Below are 24525 nucleotides of genomic sequence, written 5' to 3'. Positions count from 1 at the left end.
AAAGATTTTGCTTAAAAACTACATTTACGATGTGGCTGTTATTAGTTAATTAAGATCGGCGAGATGATCATACAAAAGGTTGAAAACGGATAAATCACGCACTAACTTCGGTGCGCAATGTCTCTTTAAGAAACATCATCGTCTTCTGAACGAGGGTATTCCACCTGGATCGAAAGAAACCTTGCAGTATTCATGAAGGAAACTAATCACAAGGTTGCTGAAAGCTCTTCGACAGCAACCTCGTGAGTAGTTTCCTTTATGAAAATATACTGCGATATCTCGAATATCGTTCCAACTGAAACATGAGGCGGTCTGTGTGCAGCACATTCAGTTGTAGAATATCATAAACGAGAGATTCAGTTGAGTCTCTCGTGAAAACCAGATTGATTTGCAAATGAGTGTATTTCTCGAAAATTCTCGCAGTTGTTTCACAAGCTTTCGGCTATCAAAAGGCTACTGAAAATTCACTTGTAGCCGAGTGCTGCGAACAATCATGTGACTGTCAACTCCATTTGGAATAGAAACGTTGGAAATCCACTACTTTTGAATATCCTTGAATAAAACATTCTCTCAATTATAGTGGTCCTCAATTTCTATAGCCTATGGTATAACGAACGGTGAACTTTTGTCTCACCAAGCTGGAAGTTAAGGATAAGCACCCTCTAACTTGCAACGAAAACAGTGGCAATTATCGAGCGCCACTCCGTCCTGTGCTTCACATACGTTAGCAACAACTGTGGCATGTTCTAGCAAGTTGTGGTAAGGACTACCGACGAGCCAAGCGATTTCTAAAGCGGAGGGGCAGTATTGAAGCAGTGTTTGTGACATCATGTGTTGAACTGGAAAAAAGTTGGTCCGGATCAATAGCACAAACTTATTTCCTGTTATTCAGATCCAAAATCTCTCCTTTGGCTTTGGGTCGAGATGGCTCAAGTGGCTAGAGCGCGAATTTACTGATTGGAAGGTTCGCGGTTCGAACCCGACCTCTGCCTCTCGACTGCTTGGGCAACCTGCCGGTATTCTAGCCCTCGTGCTTCTTTCGGGTGGCATGGCAGCTAGGCAACGGAAGGGTGCCACAGCTGAAAGAGATTTTCTTTGGCTTTGGAGGTTTCCTAGGCAAGAAATTAGACTGCAGACAAATTCCGTTAAAACAAAACAGTATCCTAAGCAAGAGTGACTCCTCTAGGATGGAGCTTCTTCTGCAGAGGACGGTCTACTTTCCAAAGTTGAATGGACTTTGACAACGCAAGACGTGTTTCCTATGGCTAAAAAGGTCTCGCGATATGATAAAGCACATTCGACACATTTCTGACAAATCCGACCAGTCCAGTGGACTAAAATGCACCTAAAGGCTGTTGATATATTTAGACCAATATGGTGGTTACAAGCTCTTCTAGGTTTTCCAACTTATGTAACCGGGGTACTCAGATGCCCACGTCGAGGTAGTGTGTCTAAAACGACCCCATACGATGGAAACTCATTCACGACAATTAAAATGAAGTTGTGTACTGTAAACATAAGGCGAATTGTGTTTACAGTCAATACTGCGGATGCATGCGTCTGTGAACCTATGGTCTCCATTTTCCCCATGATATTTTGGCATACTCCCCTAGCTGATAGAACCATTAATCTGACAGATTCGAAGTTGGTTTGAGGCAGCCGTAAGTGAAATGTCTGCAACAAGATGCGTTCGTATGCGCATTGTAGGTAGGGATACAGCCGTTTAACGTGAAAACGTTGCAGTCTTTTTATGGTGAAATTTTCAAAGTCAAAAACAGCGTAGTGGAATATGCTATAATCTGACGTTTCGTTTGCCGCGGGCATTCTTTCTTTCAAGGATTTCTACAATCCATATTATACACCACATGGCGCTCGATTCTTTCAACACTATCCGAACCGAATTTGGCCACGAACTCCTAAGCCTTGTGGACAATCGGACAACGTTTTCAAAGAAATATACGAACTAGGGCAACCATCATGTCTTCAAACAGCAATATCACATTATTCTCACGTCACTGCTAGCTGCGTTGGGAAAAAACAAATAATAAGGCATCTCAGATGGTCTTACTTCAGCGCAGAATCACTAAGTCTCCGGATGTAAGTTATGAATGACTGCTTAGTTGCAGTGGTTCTTCAGCAATCGGATCCAGAGGGAGCACAATTAAATATAACTTAGATAATCAATCGGTCGAGCAACCAACCACTGGGTACAGACCAATGTTTGCATAGCACCCTTTCTGGAGAGTAGCCTAGGTTGGTATCTTCAATTTTTGATGAAAAATAGTAGTCGAAGGCAAAAAAATATTAAAAAAACACACTCAAAACCCACTGAACCCTCGGCGTAACTTTGTCAGAAACAATATCCCACATGTAAGGTAGTTATACGTTCTAAGAATACCAGACTTAATTTCGTGACGACGAACTGGGAAAATATTCTTTCAGGTAAAGGTCCGCAAAGGCGAAACAACCCATCCTGTACTGAACGTTTAAAAAAAGCACGAACAAAAGACACAGTACATCGTAAATCTAAGGAAATCATCCAGAAGGTTGATCAGAGATATACTGGAATCTGTACGAGTATAATCATTCACCTTGACTGGTTCTTCCAGTCCCGTAAAATGTATGTCTCCAAATGTACGAAAACACGAAGTCTGGTCAGGTTTCGGGAGAGAAGACCTTGAGCGTTTGGTTTTTCTCGATGGTTCACCTCGTTTCCCACTGCCTGTTCCATTCATCTCAATAATAGGTCTTCCTTCGTCCTCTAGGTTTGTGATGCTGACTATTTTTATACATCAGTCACAGGTGATCTGTGATTGGACGGATAAAACCGGAAGTACCCAGAACAGATGGCAAGTACAGTGACCAATCAGTGAATAAACTAAATCAACGTGATTCGTCCTAGGTCAGCTGTCTAGTAGGTCAAAGTGAGTCACAGATAAGGCCATAGGTTGTTTGCCTGACCCATGAGGACCCGAAAGCACCAAAAAAGATGGTAGAAGGGATTTATTCGTGTGCGTAAGGAAGTACAAAAAGCTATGGGGTGGAGCAAATCAAGCACAGCGACGCTAAAGTGCGACGGAATGTTATAGTAAAAAAAATCAAAAGCCAAAAGTGAATAAATCTAAGAAAGCATTACGCAAACTCGGAAAATAATTAAAAAGATTAAAAAAACAATATATTGGAATGAATGAATAGATGATATGCTTAACCAATGAAGTAGGAGTAATAGAAACTCCAATTAGTCCTGGTTTTGCGATTTGCGGCAATCCATCACATTAGATTGGGCGGGTTTGATGTGGGAATATGATCGAATTGTGACAGTTCGCTGAGATTTGCAGAATGACTGTCAGAGGTACTACTATCCACAGTTCCGTGCTCTGGACTCACTGTGGGAGATGGAACTAGCTGCTTCTTTGGCGGGGCGCGCATTCGCCAGTGGATTATGGGCTTTTTGTCTGGTCCCAGATACTTGGTGGAAGCAAGGTAGCTTTGCTTGATGGTCAGAATGACAGCCGTCATGAGATTGCGCGCAGCTTGCACGAGCGCCGTAGAGTTCTCAACCTAATGAATGAATAGCAATCAAAGGAAAGAACGGGAAAGCTACGGAGCGAATAGAAGTAGATGAGAGCTGTTGTGCATTTGTGTAGAAGCTACGATTCCCAAAGGAGTGGTAAGACCGACAGTCTCCCAAAAAAAAACGGATTCGGATAAGAAAATGAACAGTGCATATCGGAACATCACTCGAATGCAAATAGGTGAGGAAGGTATCTAAGTGTCGAGTAAATCCATAAAGATCGAATCAGGAAGTACATGGAAGAACTGCAGCTGCTCAAGATTAAACTCCCAGATGACCTCCACAAAGGAGACTAGTTCCGATCAAGCTAAGATCTAAATACATTATCAAGATAGGTTGTGCCTGTACAAGGCTAAACACTGAAGCATCAGTAGAGGGAAGTTTGAGTTGAACATGACTATAGTAACAGTGTTCTAAGGTTGACAGGATGTCTCAAACAGACGAAGGAATTGAGTATAGGATGTCTACATGGTGTTTCAGTTATGCCCTCTAGGCAGTTCAGTTATAGTTGAGGCTCATTTATCGCTGAGTTTCGCAGTTGAGGCACCTCGTTGGTGCCAGTAATAATAGGAAAAATACTAACACGCTATACCGCGTTCAGTTTCCCCTTAAGCAGAATGTACGTAACAGTCAAGCCTGACCTTGGAATATACATTGTTAGCTCCATCATATTACCGAAATACTTGAGGTGGTGAATGTGGTGGCTCCAAAGGCAAGTTTTTGAAGAATAAACTCATTTGCAATTTAAGTTGGTAGCGAGCCGAATCCCATATAAGTCTATTGTTTTTTCCTATATAAGATTGATGGAAACTCTGGGATTGCTACTATTTGATGAGACAAAAGAAGGGCGAAACCGGTAGTGGGCTATCGAAGAGTTTCTAGAGACTTATAAGTAGTGTTGCATCAAAATAGCACGAGAAACAGCTTTGGCAACTAGACAAAGATGGCAGCTGTAAATCCTGGTAGGCCATGAGAAGGAATGAGGAAAGCGGACATGTAGGAAAGGACGACAGGCAAAGAGCCGTGGCATCCTGAGGGTTACAGATAAACCACAAATCAGGAGTTAGGTGAGCGTTAACACAAGGTTAATTGGCATTGTTAAAACAAATAAATGCAGGTTAAACTTAAATCCTGGAAGAGTGCGCATAAGTGGGTTATCGTGGAAGTAGAAAACGGTTAGACGGTTAGCAGAAGACATAATGGCAGAGAAGCCAATTTCATAAGCCACAGCGACAAAAGATATGGTAGTATTTGCGCCGCACACGAATTGCAGTAGCAGAATTCTACGGCGGTCTTGCACACAAAAGAAAGTTCTATACGGTAGTTAACTTATATCGCTTAGGGCATCCAGGCAGGCACTTACGGTAGGACTATTAGGAGACTTCAAAAGGTCAATAAAGCAAAGAAGTCTTCATTTAAGGCAGTCAGAGGCAACAGACGAGGCTGTTTATGAGCATCGGAATGTTCTACTGACACACACACAAGTAGTGTGACTACGAAAACGATACGAGGTGACGGCGCACTGGAGGAATAGATCGACGTCGATTTGTTAAGAAAAACATTAAAAAAAAGTACTCTTGAAAATCGCAATATGAATCCACTGCACTCGGATGAGAAACATAGTTGCTCACTCACATTGCAGCTCACAAGAAAGGATACAACTCCGTTCGGTTCGATTGTATTAAATGACCTCATTGAAAGTACGGAAAGGTGAAGCCGAGTCGAATGGAAAAAAGTGGTTGCCACGAGTGTGGGGCAGTTCTCAAAATAAACCGAAATGGCAGTTAGCAGTCGCATCGTGCAACTAGCCGGGATATCAAGGCCTGGTAAATCATACCTCCAGTCGAAAAAGTATGTCTGGAACAGCAGTAAGTCTATCTGGTGCAGTTTTAATGAAAAGAAAGCCGTTTCTGTACAGCTGACGTACGCATGCACAGCATTCTCTCTGTAGGAGAACCTTGGACATCATAATAGAGACGGTGGGAAGAACAGTGGATAGCAAACGTTTCGACAAACGGATATTCTCACAGAACTAAGTGTACAAGGACATTCGGGCTTATGGCGATAACCCAGTGTGAAGCGTGAGAAATAAATGATCGGCTGACCCGAACCTAACACGATACTATACATGCCTGAAGGGCTCGTCTGATAGCTTGATGAGGAAAGTCAGAGCAGTAATGACAAGCAACGGGTCATCTGGATTGTGGAACCATATGTAGGATTTGGACACTTTGGAACATAAATGAGGTGTGAAAAGAATCGGAGTGCAACCATTCTACAACAGCCGCTGATCCGAATCATTGAATAAGGAAACAAACTGTAGTCTATTATGGCTAACCTGATAACATGATGACACATGTAACAGAAACAAAAACATACCACTTCTGCACGGCCAGCTTGAACGCCCGCTTTAACCCGACTGGTGATGCTCAGCTGGTGACAGTGAAGGGTGATTCGTTGCAAATAAGCCAGTAAGTCCCGGCGGCTAGCAGAATTCGGACACATGTCGGCAATATGACGACATAGTTGATCTAGCCGTTTTCCCAAATCGGAAACTTTTCGAGCGGACTAAAAGGAGATGAGAAATGAGAAAAAATCTGAGGATTCGAAGTCAAATATCTGAATGGAGGCAGAAGAAACATGCAACCCATTAGATGAGGAATGAGGATGGCATGAACTACCTCTACTAAGTAGAGGTTAGCGGTATCGAATGAACTCAGAAATTTTTGAAATGAGCGTTGCCACCGATCCTAAATAGCTGCATGGGGCTTCTCCGTTTCTCAGGTGGGTTCCAGGTGAGTCTCCCGTTGAAACCAAACCAGTATGCAAATGAGTATATTTCGCCGATAGACAGACATCACTTATGTATCGAAAATATTAAGTAAAACCTGAAAATGTCGCTACCCGCAAACTATTAGTAATCTATTCAAAGAGAGAAAATCCCATAGCTAGCCTGGCTCTTCCATCTGAGAAGCTGTCACTCGAGGAGCTGTTTAGCACGGGATCACGTGAGGCGAGCTTTGGAACTGAGGACTTAAGCAAAAGGGGCGCGTTTGTATATGATCCGGCCTTAAAGCAGTGATCCTTCAAATTTCAGCTCAGCGTCCTAGGAATAACACCAACTCACCATTTCAAATGAATCACAGGGACAGTAAATGTAGAACAGACGAAACAAAAGATAGTGGCATATTCAATAAGGCAATAACAATAAAAGCGGTCTCTTCAAACGGAAACTGTCCCCATGGACAGCACACACCAACGTCCCCAGTCAAAGGAGACTCGATGGGCTACCCATCCGAACAGGGGACCTGATACCTCTCTCTTCGTTTTGGATTAGCAAACACACATAAAAGAATAAAAATTGGTGGATTGATATCAACTCAAAGTGTCAAGTTAAAGTTTGCTCCAAAAAGAGGCTTGAGATCCTTAGGATGGGAAATGTAGAGTCTATTTCATAATTCGGTAAGACCTGTGTTGACTACATTAAAAGCCTCCTGGGTGCGACTTTTGAAATGCAAAAGTATTTTTCTTCCAATTCGGAAGTACACCGACCCGCCTCTTTCTATAACCGTATATCTTGAGAGGCTTTTGGAAGACGGATCATGGCAGTAGGTGTTGCCAATGCACTACACACTTGGCCAGCTGGTCGTTGGTTTGTTCACTGAACTGGACGATTCGATCACCAATCGAGGTGGTATAAGTGAACTGATGGTGTCACCTCGATTGGTGGTGGTTGGCAAGCAACCACCCTGCTCACGATTCGATCACCAATCGAGGTGGTATAAGTGAACTGATGGTGTCACCTCGATTGGTGGTGAAACGTTGGCAACCAAACTACCCTGCTCAGCGAACAAACCAACAACCATTTACTCTATCTGAGCTACCAACGTTCTTCTTCATAGGAAACCTAGCCAACACTGTTCTTGACTGTCTCCTGTTTCAGTGAGGCACAGTGCAGTAGTGCATATCTTGTCAAGGCCTAGTTTGAGGAAATTTTGCCATCAAGCCGAAGTAGCAGGCCAAAAATGACTGCGGGCAAATAAAGAGGCGTACTTTTTAGTGGTAAACGGGTTTATGCGGTCCGGGTTTGACCACAGATTCAGTGAGGTAAGCAAAGGCGCAGAAGGACGGTGCTTCCCATAATGATACAATGACGGTTTGTAGTGACTATTGCCTAGATTGTTTGCGTATGACAACTCGAATCCAGAATTACATAAACGGAACAACCGGATCCATTTACCACAAATACCCGCAAAAGTGAACATCTCTCCAATGTCGCATAACACCATTTTCTCTTCAGTTCCACTCTATTGCCCCTCGGTGCCTTCCTCCTTTGAAAAATGCCACTGAATTATTTGCTGGCTTTGAAGTCATTATTGAAGGGGTGTTATACTGTTTCACCTCGGATACTTTGTATTTTTAGCGTGAAGAACGGTATTTTCCAGGGGGATTTATTACAGCAGGTAACTACTAAGATAGGAATATGATGATAATCGTCCAGATGTAACACTTTCGGTGTCTAGCTGCTGTGTCAAAAGAAAGCACGCGGACCGAGATACTGCCAGATTGCCCAAATCTAGACAGCAACAGTTGAGATGCCAGGATTGGGTTAGAAACACGGACCTTTCGGTTAGTAAGCTAACGCATTAACCACTGAGCTATCTCCGGCTCACCATTAAAATAGCCCAAAGTTTTCTACCACCAGTGAAATGCCTTTTAGTGGCCGGCCCGTCGAACTGCTTCCAGTAATAAACCCACCGTTCAACTGACAGCTTTCTTATAGGCTTAAGAGACGACGTGCAGCCACTTTCAAGTTGTTTGCACTGTAGCTTGGAAATTAACTCCGACCACGCGACATACAGGCTTGGGGAGTGGCAATATTTGATTACGGTGGATAAGCCAGGACCGTATACAAATGGAAATGACTAGCAGATGCCGCTGAGCGAATATGGGACTATCCTGAACAACCATAACGTACCTCAATCACGTCCATTGTCGAACTAAGAGGACCTTTGCCACGAGTAAAGTCTGTCATGTCCATGATTATAACACACATCTTTTTGGCCAAAGCGACAATCTCATTGGCTGAATCATCCCATTTGACAACCTCTCGCATGAAACGTTTTTTCTCTTCCAAAAAGCCCGCGAACTCCTGGGCCATTGTTTCTTTTTCCGGGCCAGTCATCATGGCAAACAGCTCAGCACGTTCGGACAGCTGATTCTCTTGAGCAACTGTAGTCCCACCGGTTTGATCAACGGAACTGGATCCTGATTGTCTCCGAGAAGCTGAAGTTTGAATTACCAGTGTAAAAGTGATTGAAAACGCAAGATGAAACTGAAGCCACAGGAAGGGAAGGCAGTCAAATCTAGTGAGGACAACATGAGCCCAGGAAATACTTGAATCTATGACAATGTGCGGGTCCCATGCAAGTCATGGTCTGGGTTCAATCCCAAATACGACACAACATGCGCAGATGAATGAGTCCTGTGCCCATGAAATCAACTCAGAAAAGTAAAACCACGCGCAACAAAACCAGCATGTTTGAAAGAAAGTTAAATATAGTGCCATAGTTTAGATTTAGTAACTGGGCCATAACTGTGTTGTGGTTGAGAGAAAAGTTCTCAGAGGTAAGCCAACAAGGCGTTGCGAATTAACTCAAAATGGAAGTCATGATCCACGAATATCATTGTTAGCTACGTCTTCCACGATATGCTAATATGAATGAACAATTCAAAAAGGATTGGCTAACCCTGCTCTCACGAAAATGACAGGCTATCAAGCGGAAAAGAGAAGGTCCGCAGTTTAAGAGCTCTCTGCACCCAACTGAGGAGAAGTGGTGAGTATTTATTTGCGAAAAAGACGATAACATCAAAACCCAAACTACGGGTTTGTCTGCAAAAATGCCCCTAATATGATGGTAGTGGAAGGTGAGCCTCAAGTTGTTGGCACAAGGTCCTAGATTCTAGCCCCAAGAATGACTCAGCATACAAGACAAGGGTGCAGGTGCTGGTGTTCTTTTCGGGTTTAGCCGTATACAGATAAAGACGGAACCCGCGGGTGTGTTGAGTGCACACAAATAAAGGCACTGTAGGCAGGCAGCATGCATTACAAAAAACACCACAGACCGCACAACGAAGTGAACCGATACACCGAAAGGGTCGTACTCTGCTCAGGTACATCCCACTGAAGAAATGCGAAAGCAGATTCAAGCGTCTTTTCCAATTCGTTATCAGTTACTGCATCCGATGTGGGTTGGAGAAAATGGAGAGATTATTAACCATTTAAGTAACATTGAAGCCTGAGGTTTGATTATGCGATACGCGTTAACGTTATCAAAAGACAACTTGTGAAAAAAAGATACTGCATACAGTCCTGGCCAAATGAAGGGAGAGTGGGAAACATCTGAAGACGAAATTCTGGAACCACGCTTAAATGATGAGCCCTAAAAGGAAGGTAGGTAATGGATTGTGGGCAAAGTTTTCCCCCATCAATCCACCGTAGTTTCAGTATTTTACGTCTTTATTTGTGGCAATCAGGACGCGGGCAGCAGCCAATTTAAAGGTGTGCACGTGGGGATAGAACTACTAGTCCACGGTTCCATCTACTCCGCCACCTGTAAGGAAAGACACTTTGGTATCTTGAATATCGTCGGGAATGAATCTTGCGGTAGCATTTGAGCGGAAGCTCCCACTGCACGGCACCATAAGCAAGCGACCAGACAGAATTTGTTTCCATTCTGCTCCGAAATGATACGACGAAACAGAGCATGCCTTTGAGCAACAACAGTCATCTTATAGAATGTTGGTTCCTGGTGGTAGAATTACGCCAAATCACCTAATTGTGCCCATCACGCTTCTCCTTATTGTGCATGCAAACAGAGGTGCCTTGCTTTAAACGGGAGAAAATTCTTCCCAGCTAGGTTGATCGTGTTCCCTCAGAAGAGAGTTATTCTCTGGAAATGGTGGGGGGAACCTAAACGAGCTGCGCAGCTGTTTCATTCCTTTTTATAAGTATCAGCAGCATACAGTTCATGACCCTCTAGAGGAGTCCGAACTCACAGCCTTCCAGACACGACTATGAATACCCAACGGAATAGATTGCCACTCACGCAAGCACGCAGTTCACGCCACGTGATCCAATGTTAAATGACCACTTGACACAACAAAGCCCATGTAACTTATTTCTTTTTGAACAGATCAGTATGCAGATAGACTGAAGCGTCTCTTCAGGACTGGAGTCGCTGAAGAGACCTTTGAAGAGGCATTGAAAATTCGACGAGTAAGTGATGTATCCAATTAGATGGAGTATTCCGTTTGGCAAACTGCATGTGCACTACTCGCAAGCAGCGACGATCATCTGGTGGGCTGTGGTTTACATCCGACTCATTTAGGGAACCAGTAAACGGATTCATTTGCTTTCTTAAGTACCACGCGTTCGGAAATATGGAAGTATGTGAAGTGAGACAAAATGATGAATTCTTGTTTATTCAACCAGTTAGGGGTGAAAGATGTTCGCACAAACACTCCGTTCATGGAGCGCATTGGTGCCGGTACGAGTGACCTTTACAAACCAGTCAACTCTCAGTTACGTGTCCGGTCATCTGACAACGTACACTGTGACTCTCCGTCCTTCTACGGTGACGTAGACGAACTTCGGAGTCTTTCGTACCCTGGAAATTCAACAGAATATGCGTATAAAGCGCAACTACATCTGGAAAGAAAGGCTCATTATTACGTTCCTAGGGTGAGAAATAGAGCTGGATTGGGAGCTGCTGGACAGCGCCGTTGACTCAAAATACATGAGAATTTATAAGAACTGTTACTAAATGAAACCATCAGAGTTGATGGGAATTACGACGGCTCCAGGTCCATCACAAGCAACCAACTTAAAGTGAAGTTATACTGTCTTCGAACATCCAAGCACGTCAACGAGAACAGCCGGGTTATTTGTTTCGAGAATGTAAATATTTGAGTCCGCGAATGCATGGTGGGACAGGGTATCAATACAAACATGGAATAAGTCACATAATATCACGTACACAAAGTCATCACACAAATTTAACAGATTAGCTTCTTTAGTAACCCATAAGGAAGGTCTCGTACAGAGTAAACACTGATCACGGGGGTAGACTACTTACAACGAAAGCCCGATGACACAAATGCGATAGATATTGTACTCAAACAGCGAGCAGTTTGCTCAACGACGCTTCACATGACACCTATTCTGATAACCCGACAGATTACTCGTCTTGTACATAACTATTTCGATTATTTATCCACTTTAAACTCGGCTTCCACGCATGGATGAACATAAAAGAACTGAAGGTCTTTTTTGAAGACTTGAACCAAGTAGTCCTGTGGTGAACGGTCATCCAGTCTTGCCAGCCAGAATTTCGAGAATTACAAGTGTTCCGAAAGGTGTGACTGTCCACACTTGTCAGTGTCAAAGTGTCTCGAAGTACATGCACGTGTGCATCAAACACCTGTAGCACAACTATCAAAGGATCTGCATCGCACCATTACCCGGTTTGCTGATATTTGTATACAACAATCCAGGTGTGTAAACAGAGATGAAAACGTTTAACATTATGACAGAGACCGTGAAACATAACTACTCTGGTTGAAACAGCTGACATAGACCTACGTCGATCAGGTGAGCTGATTTCGGACGGCTTAGATCTTGTAGGCGGTGTCCCATCAGCTGGCGGCGGCACTCCACCCAACTCCTCATCCGTTACGGAACTCGTGGACCTTTGTGGTTGAAGCGCCTCGATATCGGCCGAGTGGCCGGTTTCGCTGAGAACAGTAAGTCGTACATCGTGCACCGCCGTGCAAAGATTATTCGCGGCTTCACGAAAACGCGCTTCATCCGGTGTTTGTTTGGCTGCCATATAGCTCAGCGTATCGCGAGATACCTCGCTGAATGTTTGAGTGTACTGAGGGGGATGAAAATACAAGGGGTTTTGTCATCCGCATCCTATAGGTGTTTGTCATTTTCCTAGCGGTTTATGTAAAGTTATATGGAAAGTTTTTAGTCCAGAAATACCGAAGCACCCAACAACAAATCATCAACTGCAGCAGTAAAATCGGTTCATCACACAACCCCTAATAAACAACGATCTACCCTACAGTTGTGATGCACTGGTGTATTTGACCATAAGATTGAACAAATGCGGATAAAAAAGACGGCTTCACTTACCTCGTCTCGTAGTACCGTTACTCTCTCCGTCACCTTACGCACGTACTCACGGTTGTTCCGGTGGTTCTCCAACTCATGCATTACGACTTCACATATGTACATGCAGCGCCGTTCCATTGAAATGGAAGCCCGATGCAGTTTTGTTTCACTTCGTTGCTATAAGAAATAGCAGATGGAACAATGGTCAAAGTGAGGATACAACGGAGCGTTTGAAATGACAAATAAGCCCAACTAACATACCAGGTATGATTGTTATTTTTCAAGAGGAAACACAGTTCTCAATGCCCTATTGAACCATCGTGACCTACAAACCGAATGTCACTCTAAGGAAACTAATCTCAAGACCGAAGGACAACCGAGACAAAACCAAGAGGAACAATGTGAAATACCAAATCAACCGCGACAAATTCTATGTTGGACAAACCCGGAGGAAGTTATGCACACCAATAAAGGAACACAACGCGGCCGTCAGGAGACATGACCTTCTATCCTTAGTATACACACATGAGGACCAAGAAAACCACAAATTCAATCTGAAAAATGCAAAAATTTTGGCACACGGAGACACAAAAAGGAATTTCTGGAAGCATGGAACTCCATGGCAGACTCAATCAGCCGATGCATTGAGCTGGATCCAATTTACGCACCACTAAGTGCAAAGGATCAACATCTCAAAAGGAATACTCAAGAAGAAGCGAATATCGGATCCACAAAAAAAAACCAAGGAACGCTTTGGAGTCAGATTAATAAAGGTCACAAGCTGGAACTCGGAAGGGGCAAGAACAACGGTTACTCTAGCATCGACCAGAGTACGAGAGCCGCGGATGATAAGCTCAGAGGTCGCATGGGCATCGACGAACCAGGACACAGGATAACAGAGCAGCCAATGGAACCACGCAACCGAACAACCAACCGTGATCGAAGATCAGCCCCGGCTAGCAGCACGTATATTGACACACACGCAACACTACTGAACGTACATCAACCAACCCATTGCTACGCACCACTACACTTCCCAATAACGCACTGATGATGTCACCTTGATTGGTGATGAAACGCTGGCAATAAAATTGCCCAGTTCAGCGAACAAACTAACGACCATTCTATACGACGTTCATTGTCTAGATGAACAGGGTTCGAGGTGTCTCGCAAGCCAATCGCAGTGCGGCAACAGTGCCAATATGGCGTAACGCGCTGCCTAAAAACATCATTCACCAGACTGATGTAAAAAAGAAAGTTCTGAAGAGGTGACGCCAACAACTTAGAACTAATCTTGATCCTAAGAATTAATACGATTGTCAATGGAAACTCAGGCATTAATCGACTGAATACGTAACAAAAATCATACGACGAAATGCATGGAGATGAAGATCCACTAAGAGCGAGTTGTTCGATAACAGTCTCAACGCAGTATTTCACACATAGGCGGAAAATTCCGGGTGTGAGTTAGTCATACTGCTGATAGGGCATTCGTAGCTGAAGGGTTTGGTCTTCAACTACTAGCCAAGAGGTTGCTGATTCCAATATCTTGGGACGTTTGTAAGTTGCATGCTGAGAAGGGCTGTCAACAAGGATAAAACAGCTGTACAACGCTCTCCAACTCTTCAGCAGATTATCTTCAGTTACAGGATGCAATCTCGACCGAAAAACTAATATTATATGACATGAACCACTCGTTTCAGGAAAAAATAAAATTATCACGGGCAGTCAACAGCCGACGGCTACAGAAAAAAGAACGTAAAGAAGCCAAAAACTGACGTACAGACAGGGCCTCTGTTGCCTTTCGGAAATCCGTCCTTATGCGATCATCTGTGACAGCCAGTACATCGTGAACACTGGTCATTTCGTTCACTGACGCGGACAAAAGATTGGCGGTGCTTTCATAGGCCTCACAGAATGCGTCAAAGTTTGCCTCCACCAGCTGTTGAAATAGAAAGCGTACGATTAGACAGAAACAAAGAAAAAGAAGTATACAATTTCTGGATAATCGGATTCACAAATGACTGTATACGGTCGAAAAAATGAGCGTTGCGTTGTGCCAGAAACTGTGTAGAAAATATCAGGGAAAGTGTAATGCCAGTGACTAAATCGCCTGTCATTAGTAGCGGATAGGTGGTCAAAAGTAAATAAATGATGAATAAGATGGATGTAAAACGCAAAGGGAAGGAAGCATAACGTTGCCGGATGGGATCATATAAAAGTTATCATTAACACGCGTCTAACAGCGCATTACAAAAATGGGTCAAATCCCGGGAGCGAAAGCTAAAATTAATTGCAGCGCGACGGTTGGAGTAAAAACATACCCTTGAGTGGGGGTATCGAAACAATAAGTACGCGGATCCAACCACCTGTGGACAGAGCTGTTCGAGTTGAGTACATGCCAGCTGAGTGGATTTGGAAGCCTCTTCGTTGGTAGTTAGGGCACAAACCTCGTAGGCCGCTGCAACCATTGCAGCGGAGTGTTCCTGTAATGGATAAGAAATTGCGAATTGCGCACGCGGTCAGCTTACCGACGGGACAAGCATGGTAGCAAAGTGGATCATGTGGAATCGATAATAAGAATGCTCGGAATTTGCATTAACTAAATCACGGACGGTGATGGACAAACCACGGCATCAGAGTACTTCGGAAACGTTACGAATGCTCGGAATTTGCATTAACTAAATCATGGACGGTGAGAAAAAGCACCTTGGATGGACAAACCACGGCATCAGAGTACTACGGAAACGTTAGCCATGGTGAAAGGTATCAAACAGTAGTGTTTTAACTTCGGGGTATTCAACCGGAATAGTTGGTTGTTGGCCGCGGAAAACAGTGAAAAGAAGCACGGCAGTAAAAAAAGACGCGCCCCTGCTTCTTCAACACAGGGTAAAGCACCCTACCTGAAAGCTTTGGGCAGCTGCATCCATTCGTTGTTCGTTACCAAATTTAGTAGCATCCCTGAGTACCATCAATGGTTGGTCCTTATTCAGCAAGGTTTGCGTAGCATGGTCAACTGCGATCCGGCCGAGGAGCTGTTTTAAACCTGAGGTTATGCTCAGTAGTCCTTCCATGTGTGAGTTCATTGCCGGACGATTCCCAGGCTGGAAGAAAGTTGAAACAAAAATGTTACCCAATTAATTAGCTGGGGACGATCGGATGCCTGAGGCCAGAGTTTGTGGGTATATATATTGGTGGGTGGCTTTGATATGTTCCAAAACGGCAGCAATCATGGGCCAATATCCGAAATATCACTGTCACGAATGTAATTGTTTGGTGCGCCAGGGAGCACCACACATACGTTCGGGGACGACATGAAAAATGGCAAATGCCACTACGTAAGTTGAGTTTATCCGATAATCATTCTGGTTTATTATCCCACCGGCTTTGTGTGAAATTTAGGTGTACATCAAATCTTTTATGTCACTGCGTCCTACGGTAAGTAACTCCGTTGGAGGAACCAGCCTTTTGAGGGAGATTCACCTAACTGACGCACCAGTTGTATCTTGGATTAAAGCCCCATCTAGTGAGAAACGTATACAGAGAATGAATTATGATGGGGGTGGGATTCCAATGTTCTAATCGATGCGGAAATGAGACCTTTCAAGTACGTCCGTCTGACACAGAGGGACAGCAGTGTGTCGTAATATCAACAAGGTCAGTATGATGCTGACGAACCACAAGTGACCAACCGATGGTATACAGCGGGATCCTTCTCTGGAACAGCAGTCTACCCCGACTATGAGTATGATGCACAAAGACCTAGCCAAGTGAGGCGCCAAATAGATGAGAACGTAACCCACCACATACGAAGGATTTTGCAGTCTGGTGGTCAAGATGGTCGCTAGTATTGCAACCGCCTCATCACCAGTCGAATTACTACCGGTGAGTTGTGTGGCGCAGCGGGCCACAGCGTTGGTGGATGCGCACTGAACAATATGGGATACCAACATCCTATTATACATTAATGTTTTTCAGTTTAGACATGTTTTGTCAAGAATTTGTATGACTCTTCGGCCAAGATAAGCACCAGTTGCTTAGTAACGTTCCACACATACCGATTTACCATCTACTAAAGCTTACAGTTTCTTGCGAAGTGCTGGGTAGCTCGGGAAAAAAAACAAGTGGTCTTTGATTAAGTAGGGCAGTTAGGCTACTTATATGACGGGAAACGGTGGTCATGGACATTGGTCTCTAGTGCCAACAAAAAGGCAATTAAAAAAGTACAGTAAAGTGGCTGGACAAAAAACAGACCCAAGAAGCACAGGTGAGGAAATACAAGAGTAGGACCTCTTTTAGAGTCTAAACTAACTGGATAATAGATTATTCAGTTGGACTTTCTGTTGTTGGGTCACAGCCTACCGGGTGTGTTCTATCTCCGGTTTAACTAACCGGGCAAGGTTCGATTATGAACGTATTTCTTTCGGATATACGTAGCACATGCACACCGTAATCCCCTTATCTATAAATTATTGGCTACAGCTACACTGCACAATATGACCTGACCAATAATTTCGAAACTGGACTAATTAAACGGGGTTAAGACAGGTAAGCGGTGGACCCGATAGTTCTGACGAAGAGATACCAATGGTCGCGTGACTGAATAACGTCTGTGTCGAGCCGAGTGTCTAACAGATTTGTCCATTTATTTAAGCGTGGTAAACGTAAAGATTTAATCACATATGTATCCAGTCGCGTAACCAATGGCATATCTACTGGTTCCTTCAATATAAAATTTTCCAAGCTATACTCCACGGGTGAATAGAATCGTCAAAGAAGTGGTTCGCTAATTGCCACTGACACATAGCTATCCCCTGCAATTCATCCTGTAATGGATGAACGAAACAGGAACAACTGGAACAGGTGAGCGATTTATGGCCGATGAATTAAACCAATCAATTAAACCAATGACCAGCACAAGCGTAGTGGTTATTGTGCGGTAATGTTTGCTCTGTCATTCGCCACTAAACTAACACAACAATGCAGCCGTAACTGGTAGGGATGAAAAGCCAAGACACCATGATCATATGTCATAGGTTGTCACAGCATCTAACCTGACAGCTACAATTAGTTACAATTCCCATGGACTTTAGAATTCTGTTTCCGCCTATTATTGCACTAACATAAATAAAATGACAATCGTTCGTAACACGCTTTCGGTGCTTAGCTGCTATGCCACCCCAGGTACTGCTAGGTTGTCCAAACCTAGGTAGGAGCAGTAGAGATTCCGAAGTTGGGTTCGAACCACGGACCTTCCGGTCAGTAGGTTCGCATCTTAACCAATGAGCCATCTCGAGCTCACATTGCACTTTGTGGAGCGTATGAGGACAAGCTGGCCGGGTTGAATGAAAACAACTTGAACCCAGACGGGGGCAGGGTGAGCATTTATTAGTCCCTCATAAGTAGTTCCATCATAAAATTGAGGAGCTATTGTGATGGAATGCGTTCGAACGAAATCGGTTACAAAGTTTCACACATCTATGGGTGTTGGAGTGAAGTGAGCGAGCAGGAGAAACCAGTTTGATTCTATCTGGTGTTTAAGCCTCGATCCGCTGTTCCGTTACACACAAACGATCTGTACTTGAATCCCGAATACACGTGTCATTCTAAGTATGATTGTGCGAAGGATTCATGATCTGAGTACCCATGTTCTAGGTGTGCTAAACACAATGCTATAAGTTATCACATTTATTTTCGAACGGTACCAGCCTTACTAAATGGTATGAATACATTGCTTACCTCTCGATTGTATTGGCTGACCAAATCGCCTACCGCTTGCTGAAGTCTGTTACATTGTGTGTAGACCGATTTTTTGTCAGCCGACTGAGTTTGTTGCGCATCGGCTAGTCGATAAACGGATGGTAAAAGTTGATTCATGTGTTGTTCCAAATTTGCGCGAAGACGTTTGTTATCGGCCTGACTGGTATCGACAAGAGCGTTATTCTGTGTGAGTAGTGGAAAGTCAGCAAAAGATATTCAGTAGTAAACTGTGATGTGGCGGACAAAGAGAGCACCCACGAGAAAGTAAACCACGATAAACTTACAATTGGACAGGCGTAAATTAACCATTTTACCAGTATACTGGAGTTGAAAGCTCTGGACACTGAATTCACTTCAAATTAAATAGTCGCGAAAGGCTGTTGTTAGTAGCAGCAAGTGGAGGAGATGGTTGGCCTTGACTAGTCCAAGGTAGACAGGAAAACACCTCCTCCCAAGGAAAATAAACGAGAGGACATGAGCAAAGGTGACAGTCATCACTTGCACAGCATCCTACATACCTTTTCCAACCCCTTCGGATAAAAGATGACCGTTTTCTAATGGCATAAACATAAAAGTCATGTTTAAGGATGCACCACCGAATATATCACGGGAACTGCTGCGAACGCTTCATACCTCGAATTCTTCGATATCGTCAAGCAACTTGCCGGATACCTTCATCCGGATTGCGGCGGGCCTTTGATTGTCCTCAAGCATCGAATCAATCAAATTTAATGCATCCAACAAAGACTTGGTTGCATATTCCTTAGCGTTCTGAGCACCAATATGATCCGGATGTTCAAGACAGACCTGAAAGCAAAAAAGTGAAATATAACTGGGGAGCTGGATTGCAGCTTTGTTCGGAGAAAGTCAGTTGCCAAACATGAAACGAATGGATGTGGTTAGTAAGACTTTACATACAATAGTATACGTGAATAAAAAGGAACAGTGAGTGGTAACTCCTCATACATTTTGGCTGTGTGGTGCGTACTTTAGAAAACCATTTTCTAACACATAGTTGACCCCCCATTAAGGGTGTGCCTTTATGTACGCACAATTTTATATCTGGCCAAGGGGTTTTGCTCTAATCGGTAGGTCTGGAATTCTCAACGGTTGACGTTACAAGATGACTATTGAAATGATCACTAGAACTTCTCTATCACCTTTCGATCCTAGACCGGCGGACTGGTCTTCCAATGCGTGCGAGGTGACATGGCAACAAAATGCAGCACATCTTTGATCGTGTCATTTTGTGGCAAATGTGGGTCCAAATGAATGACCCGCAGACCAGTATTAATGGGTGAAGAAAACAACAAAAGTCAGTGTGTAGAGACACGAGAATTTAAAACCCGCATAGTTTGTGGTTCTCTCTGATATAGGTGATAAAGATTGTGGCAGCATTGTATCAGTGCCAAAACAAAACATGCAAGCTGACAAAATGCTTAGGGACGTTGAAGTCATGGGGTAAATAAAATTTGATCGACTATATGTCAATAGGGTGGTTATTTTGGCAAACCTGTCTCCTTGTATCCCTTTGAAAAGACAACCTTTCCTTCACCTGGCCGCTCCGGATGGGTACATCTGCATACGTAATCGAAAAAGTGCACTTTCCATATGAAGTTCACAGTGCCCAACAAACTGAAAAGCCAGGACACATCGTACAAGTGTACAACTCTTTTTTTCTTGAAGGAAACTGCTCACAAGGTTGCTGGAAACTCTGACAGTCCACGACCGGTTTCGCTCTTCTTGGGGCCCAACTAGTAGGTGCAGTCCTAAAGTTTCCGTTTCTACTTGAACTCGAACTGTAAGAAATTTGACAGACACTCATTTGGTTTTAGAGGCTGACTCAGTTGAATCCCAGCTCAACATCTCTTCTATGATATTCTTTAGTATCCTTTCTTGAAGGATAACATAGACGAGATTGAGGTGAGATTCAGTTGATTCTGCCGTTAAAACCAAATTGGTTTGCGAATATGTGCCACCGATTCTTTTTTTGGAACAAGTAGTAGTGTTTAGCCCACGATTTCGCAAAAGTGTAGGATGTGTTCAAACATAAAATTGAGAGCGTCCTTAACGGTTTATGTTGTCTTGTCACCGGATAAAACTAGCTCACCCAAACTCCTACTAATACAGTGGGTCTTGAAGCCGTGCTCGTGTAGCCAAGCGGCTGTGGGATAAGCGAAAGTCAACAGTCATGCTAAACACATCAGGGTTAAGTCCAAAAGGTTACCCGAGCTGATGTTGACAACAACCGGCCATTAGTTTTCAAGATGTAACGGGCTTTGTTGTACTGTTCTTGAAAATCCGGATTCACAGCTTCCGCCGATCTTTTGCTTAGAAGGTTGAGCAGTTGGTTGGTGCGTATGGAGAAAGCATCGGATTCCGTTGCGATGGTCTAAAAAGAATGCAATGACGGTAAGTGCATTGTTTGTTCATGTCAAAGAGAGTGTTCATAGTGCACAGCAAGGAGAAGCGAGGAGACGAGGATATGCCAGAGATAAACATTCAGAAGAAACACAATACTCGCCTGATGAAACACGTCGGAACGAATAACCAACGCAGAAATGTACGTTGTTTTCGGAGCTGGCATATATTTAGTCCGTTCAGTTAAGATGTTACAGAGGTGAAGAAGGGAAATCGAAATACCGATGAGTATTCGGATGATTTTTTTCTTCAATGGCATACTATGCAGTGGAAGCCTAAATGCAGAATATACCACAGATTTATGGTACTCACTAAGACCATTATTCCAAGAACTATCCACACATTAAATTAAGGTACAACGGTGAAAATTAAATAAATAGATAAATTGTCCAGCTCAACACTCTTTTGGGATACTGCCAGGTTGCCCAAGCCTTGATAAGAGAAGTCGAGAGGTAGAGGTCAGGTTCGAACCGCGGAGCTTCAAGTCAGTAAATTCGCGCTCTAATCACTGGAAATTACGGACATCATAGACAGCTATATATCACAAAGCCTAGTACATGGTACTACGTTATGTGCCACTTAAAATGAAACAGAATAAGATTTAGCAAAGTCATCGCATATGTGGGAAAAAAGACTGGTATCAAGGTAGGAGATGAGTCAGCTGATGTAAAGAATGGGACCAGTGTCCTTCCTAGTTGATCCGAGATATCCACTGGTTCCAACATGACCTCTTAGTTGATTCCTAATCTGGTGGTTAACGTATGTCGAGGAAGACGGTGAAATTGACACGCGGACCCTAAAAGTGCGCTCATTTTACTCGAAGAGGTTATGAGTTTTTTTGCGTCAAATACACATCGTGGGAACCTCTTGACAAAGATGTGTTCCCAATGGGAGCAAGAGATGCTGAGGAGACACCGACAACCACATTGTGGTTGTACGCTAGAACTAGTCGCAGGAAATTTGCGTGCCCTTTCGACTTAATATTGACGTCGCAATGAATACGACGCGTCATCGACCCATAAAATCCCACCCTTTATTACGATCGTGTTACAATTCCTGAGAATTTTCTCTAGTTAAGCATGCGAACTCTCATTTGAAAGACACCCTCAAATAAACAACCATCCGACCTAGTGGTGGAGTCTTCGCTTCTAATTACCGCAATCTAGTAATCTCGGTTCATCCATGCGGTTGCTGTTTTATTTACATCAGACATTTGCTCATTTTGCTATAACTCCAGCGTATCCCTGAGCTTACTGTAGTTTCGGGATGGGAATCAGACACTCTTGTCGTTGCTATTTAATGCCCGTCAGTCGGATGTCCGTATACCTGAATAAGATTACGGGTACTGGTACCACGTACACCATTTCTGCAGGATATTGTTATAGAGGCAGATTACACCGACTTGCACATTGACCTGTCTTCATATGTTAGAATCGGTCATGACACTAGGGTAGTTTATATTCTGTGCGAGAAATGCATACATTCGACTACCTAATAATAAATCTTACTAAGACTACGCCACTGAAGAATACACACACGCAGCCACAGTTGCATCGGCTCTGGTTTGATAAGGTTAAGGTGATAAGGAGCTTAAAAATGTATGGTAGAGTATGATGGGGAAGTTGCTGGGAAATGATACATGAATGGCGTTTTAGGTAGTCCAGGTGAAACTGCTTTGGCTCCATCTCACAATGAGTCGATAAATCTCTCGATAAAAGTCTAATCGATACAAAGCCAAGGTATCCTAAAGGGCACTTAAACTCCAGCACGAAAGCCGAACATCAAGGCAATTTGAGATTTCTGCAGAGGAACGTTACAATCACTGCCGAATTTCGTGATGAACCTTACCCAGGTGTTTCAAAAACGTAATATGAAAAAGGTGTACACCAGAGCTGGAATAAAACACTAGCGAATGAGAATTGAAGCACGATAATCCTAGAGGAATGAACTGTATTGTGACCATGAGTGGTCTATCATAACAGTACCTTACAAGGGCCCCATGCACATATAGTTGAGAATACTCTATGGTTTGTGTCTTAAAAACGAAATGCATTGACTGAAGGTTGAGCGAATGATATCAACTAGATGGGCTGTAAACTTTAAACTGAGGTGGACCGTATGTAACCTACCTTTGGTGAAGTCGCTGATGCAACTTTTTGAACGCAATTTCTGACTTCCTGGACAAGGTCGCTAATTAGAGCAGCATCAGCAATTCCCAATAGGATAAAAAGTCTACTCAGTGAAGAAAGCATAGCCGCGGCGGAACGTTGGACCTCAATATCCTTCGTAGAGTCAGTTGGGATGGCAGTGAATGCTTCCACTGCAACGCGGAAGAGACTTGCAGTATCCAGAACGTCTGCGAGAGCAGTGCTCAACTCCAGTTCCAGCTGTGGAACCCTGCCACGGATGAACTCACAGCGGTCTATGACAGATTTTATGAACTACAATTACAAATACAGGTTAATACCGATGCTGATTACCTCATCTATTGACAACAGAATTGAAGCCCCTGGTTTTGAGCGGGGATGAGCTCCGTATTTGGCGGGCGTGGTGTTGGAAAATGTAGCCAGCTTCCTATACAAAGGCTCTAAGATTGTTTCGGCACTCATGTTCGATTATGGATTGTCTATTCTGTCACGCGATTGGGTCTTGGAAGAGAACACGGCCTTTTGGCGTCTCAACCTGGAACGAAAGAAAAAAACAGCTCATGTGCAAAAGCTTCGATGACACAGTAACGGACAGTAATCGAAAGACGAGTCGCCCCATTGCCAGCCATCATTCACTGACAGTCGCAAACCTCTTTCCAATACTTTTGGTATAGAACCCCGTTTCCTCATTTAGTCATTACTATTACTGCTTATGTTGCTCCAAACTTGTGTCAACCGTTATCATCATCATCAGCAGCAGCAGGAACAACAACACCATCAGCGTTAACAGTAGCAGCTGTAAAATCCATACAATGGCTACAACTGGTCATTAAGGGGTTGGGGTAGATACTCATTGGAGGCAGTAGCCGACATAACTGATGCGTCAATACAGGGGTGTCAGTAGACTTCTCATTCAAGATTTCGGGAGGGGAGGCTACGAATTGAAGGCAACAGATTGGATGAATACGCGCCATCAATCACACGACTAGGCCGTGTCTGTCGATGTCTCTAATCATCGGGGCGTCCTGTTTCGGGGTTCCATTTCAGGAAGACAGCGATAACCAGCGCAGCTGAGTTTACCAGTAATGGCTCTCATACTTCGTTACCAAGTAATCGTCTGGCCTCTCCTGGCTCATTCCCACCCTTCGCGTGGCCATGCGAAAAAACCTTTCCCAGGAATCCGGTCGACTGGCATACGAAGCACGTGATCAAGCCAGTGCAACTTATATAGTGTAATCAGTCCACCCATTGTGGACAAGTCACTTCCGAAAACTGGTCGACACAAGTCAGTACACTAATCCGATGTTCTCCTAAGGCACTGATGGTCAAATGCTGCACCTGTTGTGCTACATCCACAGACATTCAAACATTTGACCCGCATGTGTTTCTTCAGCCAATCCAACCACATTACCGTGCTCCACTGCAGCACTGACCTCGTCTCATTC

General features: G+C 43.7%; 1 protein-coding gene across 1 annotated transcript; it reads right to left on the bottom strand.

Moving 5' to 3' along the window:
* Window positions 1-2999: 2999 nt before the first annotated feature.
* On the bottom strand, window positions 3000-23507 carry T265_13089 (hypothetical protein; the record flags this gene model as incomplete). The annotated part of the gene is made up of 13 exons (XM_009167146.1): window positions 3000-3561; window positions 5954-6142; window positions 8553-8860; window positions 12219-12510; window positions 12774-12929; window positions 14536-14694; window positions 15077-15238; window positions 15656-15856; window positions 18492-18695; window positions 19146-19319; window positions 20740-20904; window positions 23063-23374; window positions 23414-23507. Coding segments are annotated over 13 exons (2706 nt in total), but the record flags the coding sequence as incomplete, so codon positions are not given.
* Window positions 23508-24525: the final 1018 nt, after the last annotated feature.

The sequence above is a fragment of the Opisthorchis viverrini genome (genome assembly GCF_000715545.1).
Source record: "Opisthorchis viverrini unplaced genomic scaffold opera_v5_36, whole genome shotgun sequence".
NCBI lineage: Eukaryota > Metazoa > Platyhelminthes > Trematoda > Opisthorchiida > Opisthorchiidae > Opisthorchis > Opisthorchis viverrini.
Note: the sequence above shows the minus strand (reverse complement) of the source record. Positions and strands in the feature narration are given on the sequence as shown.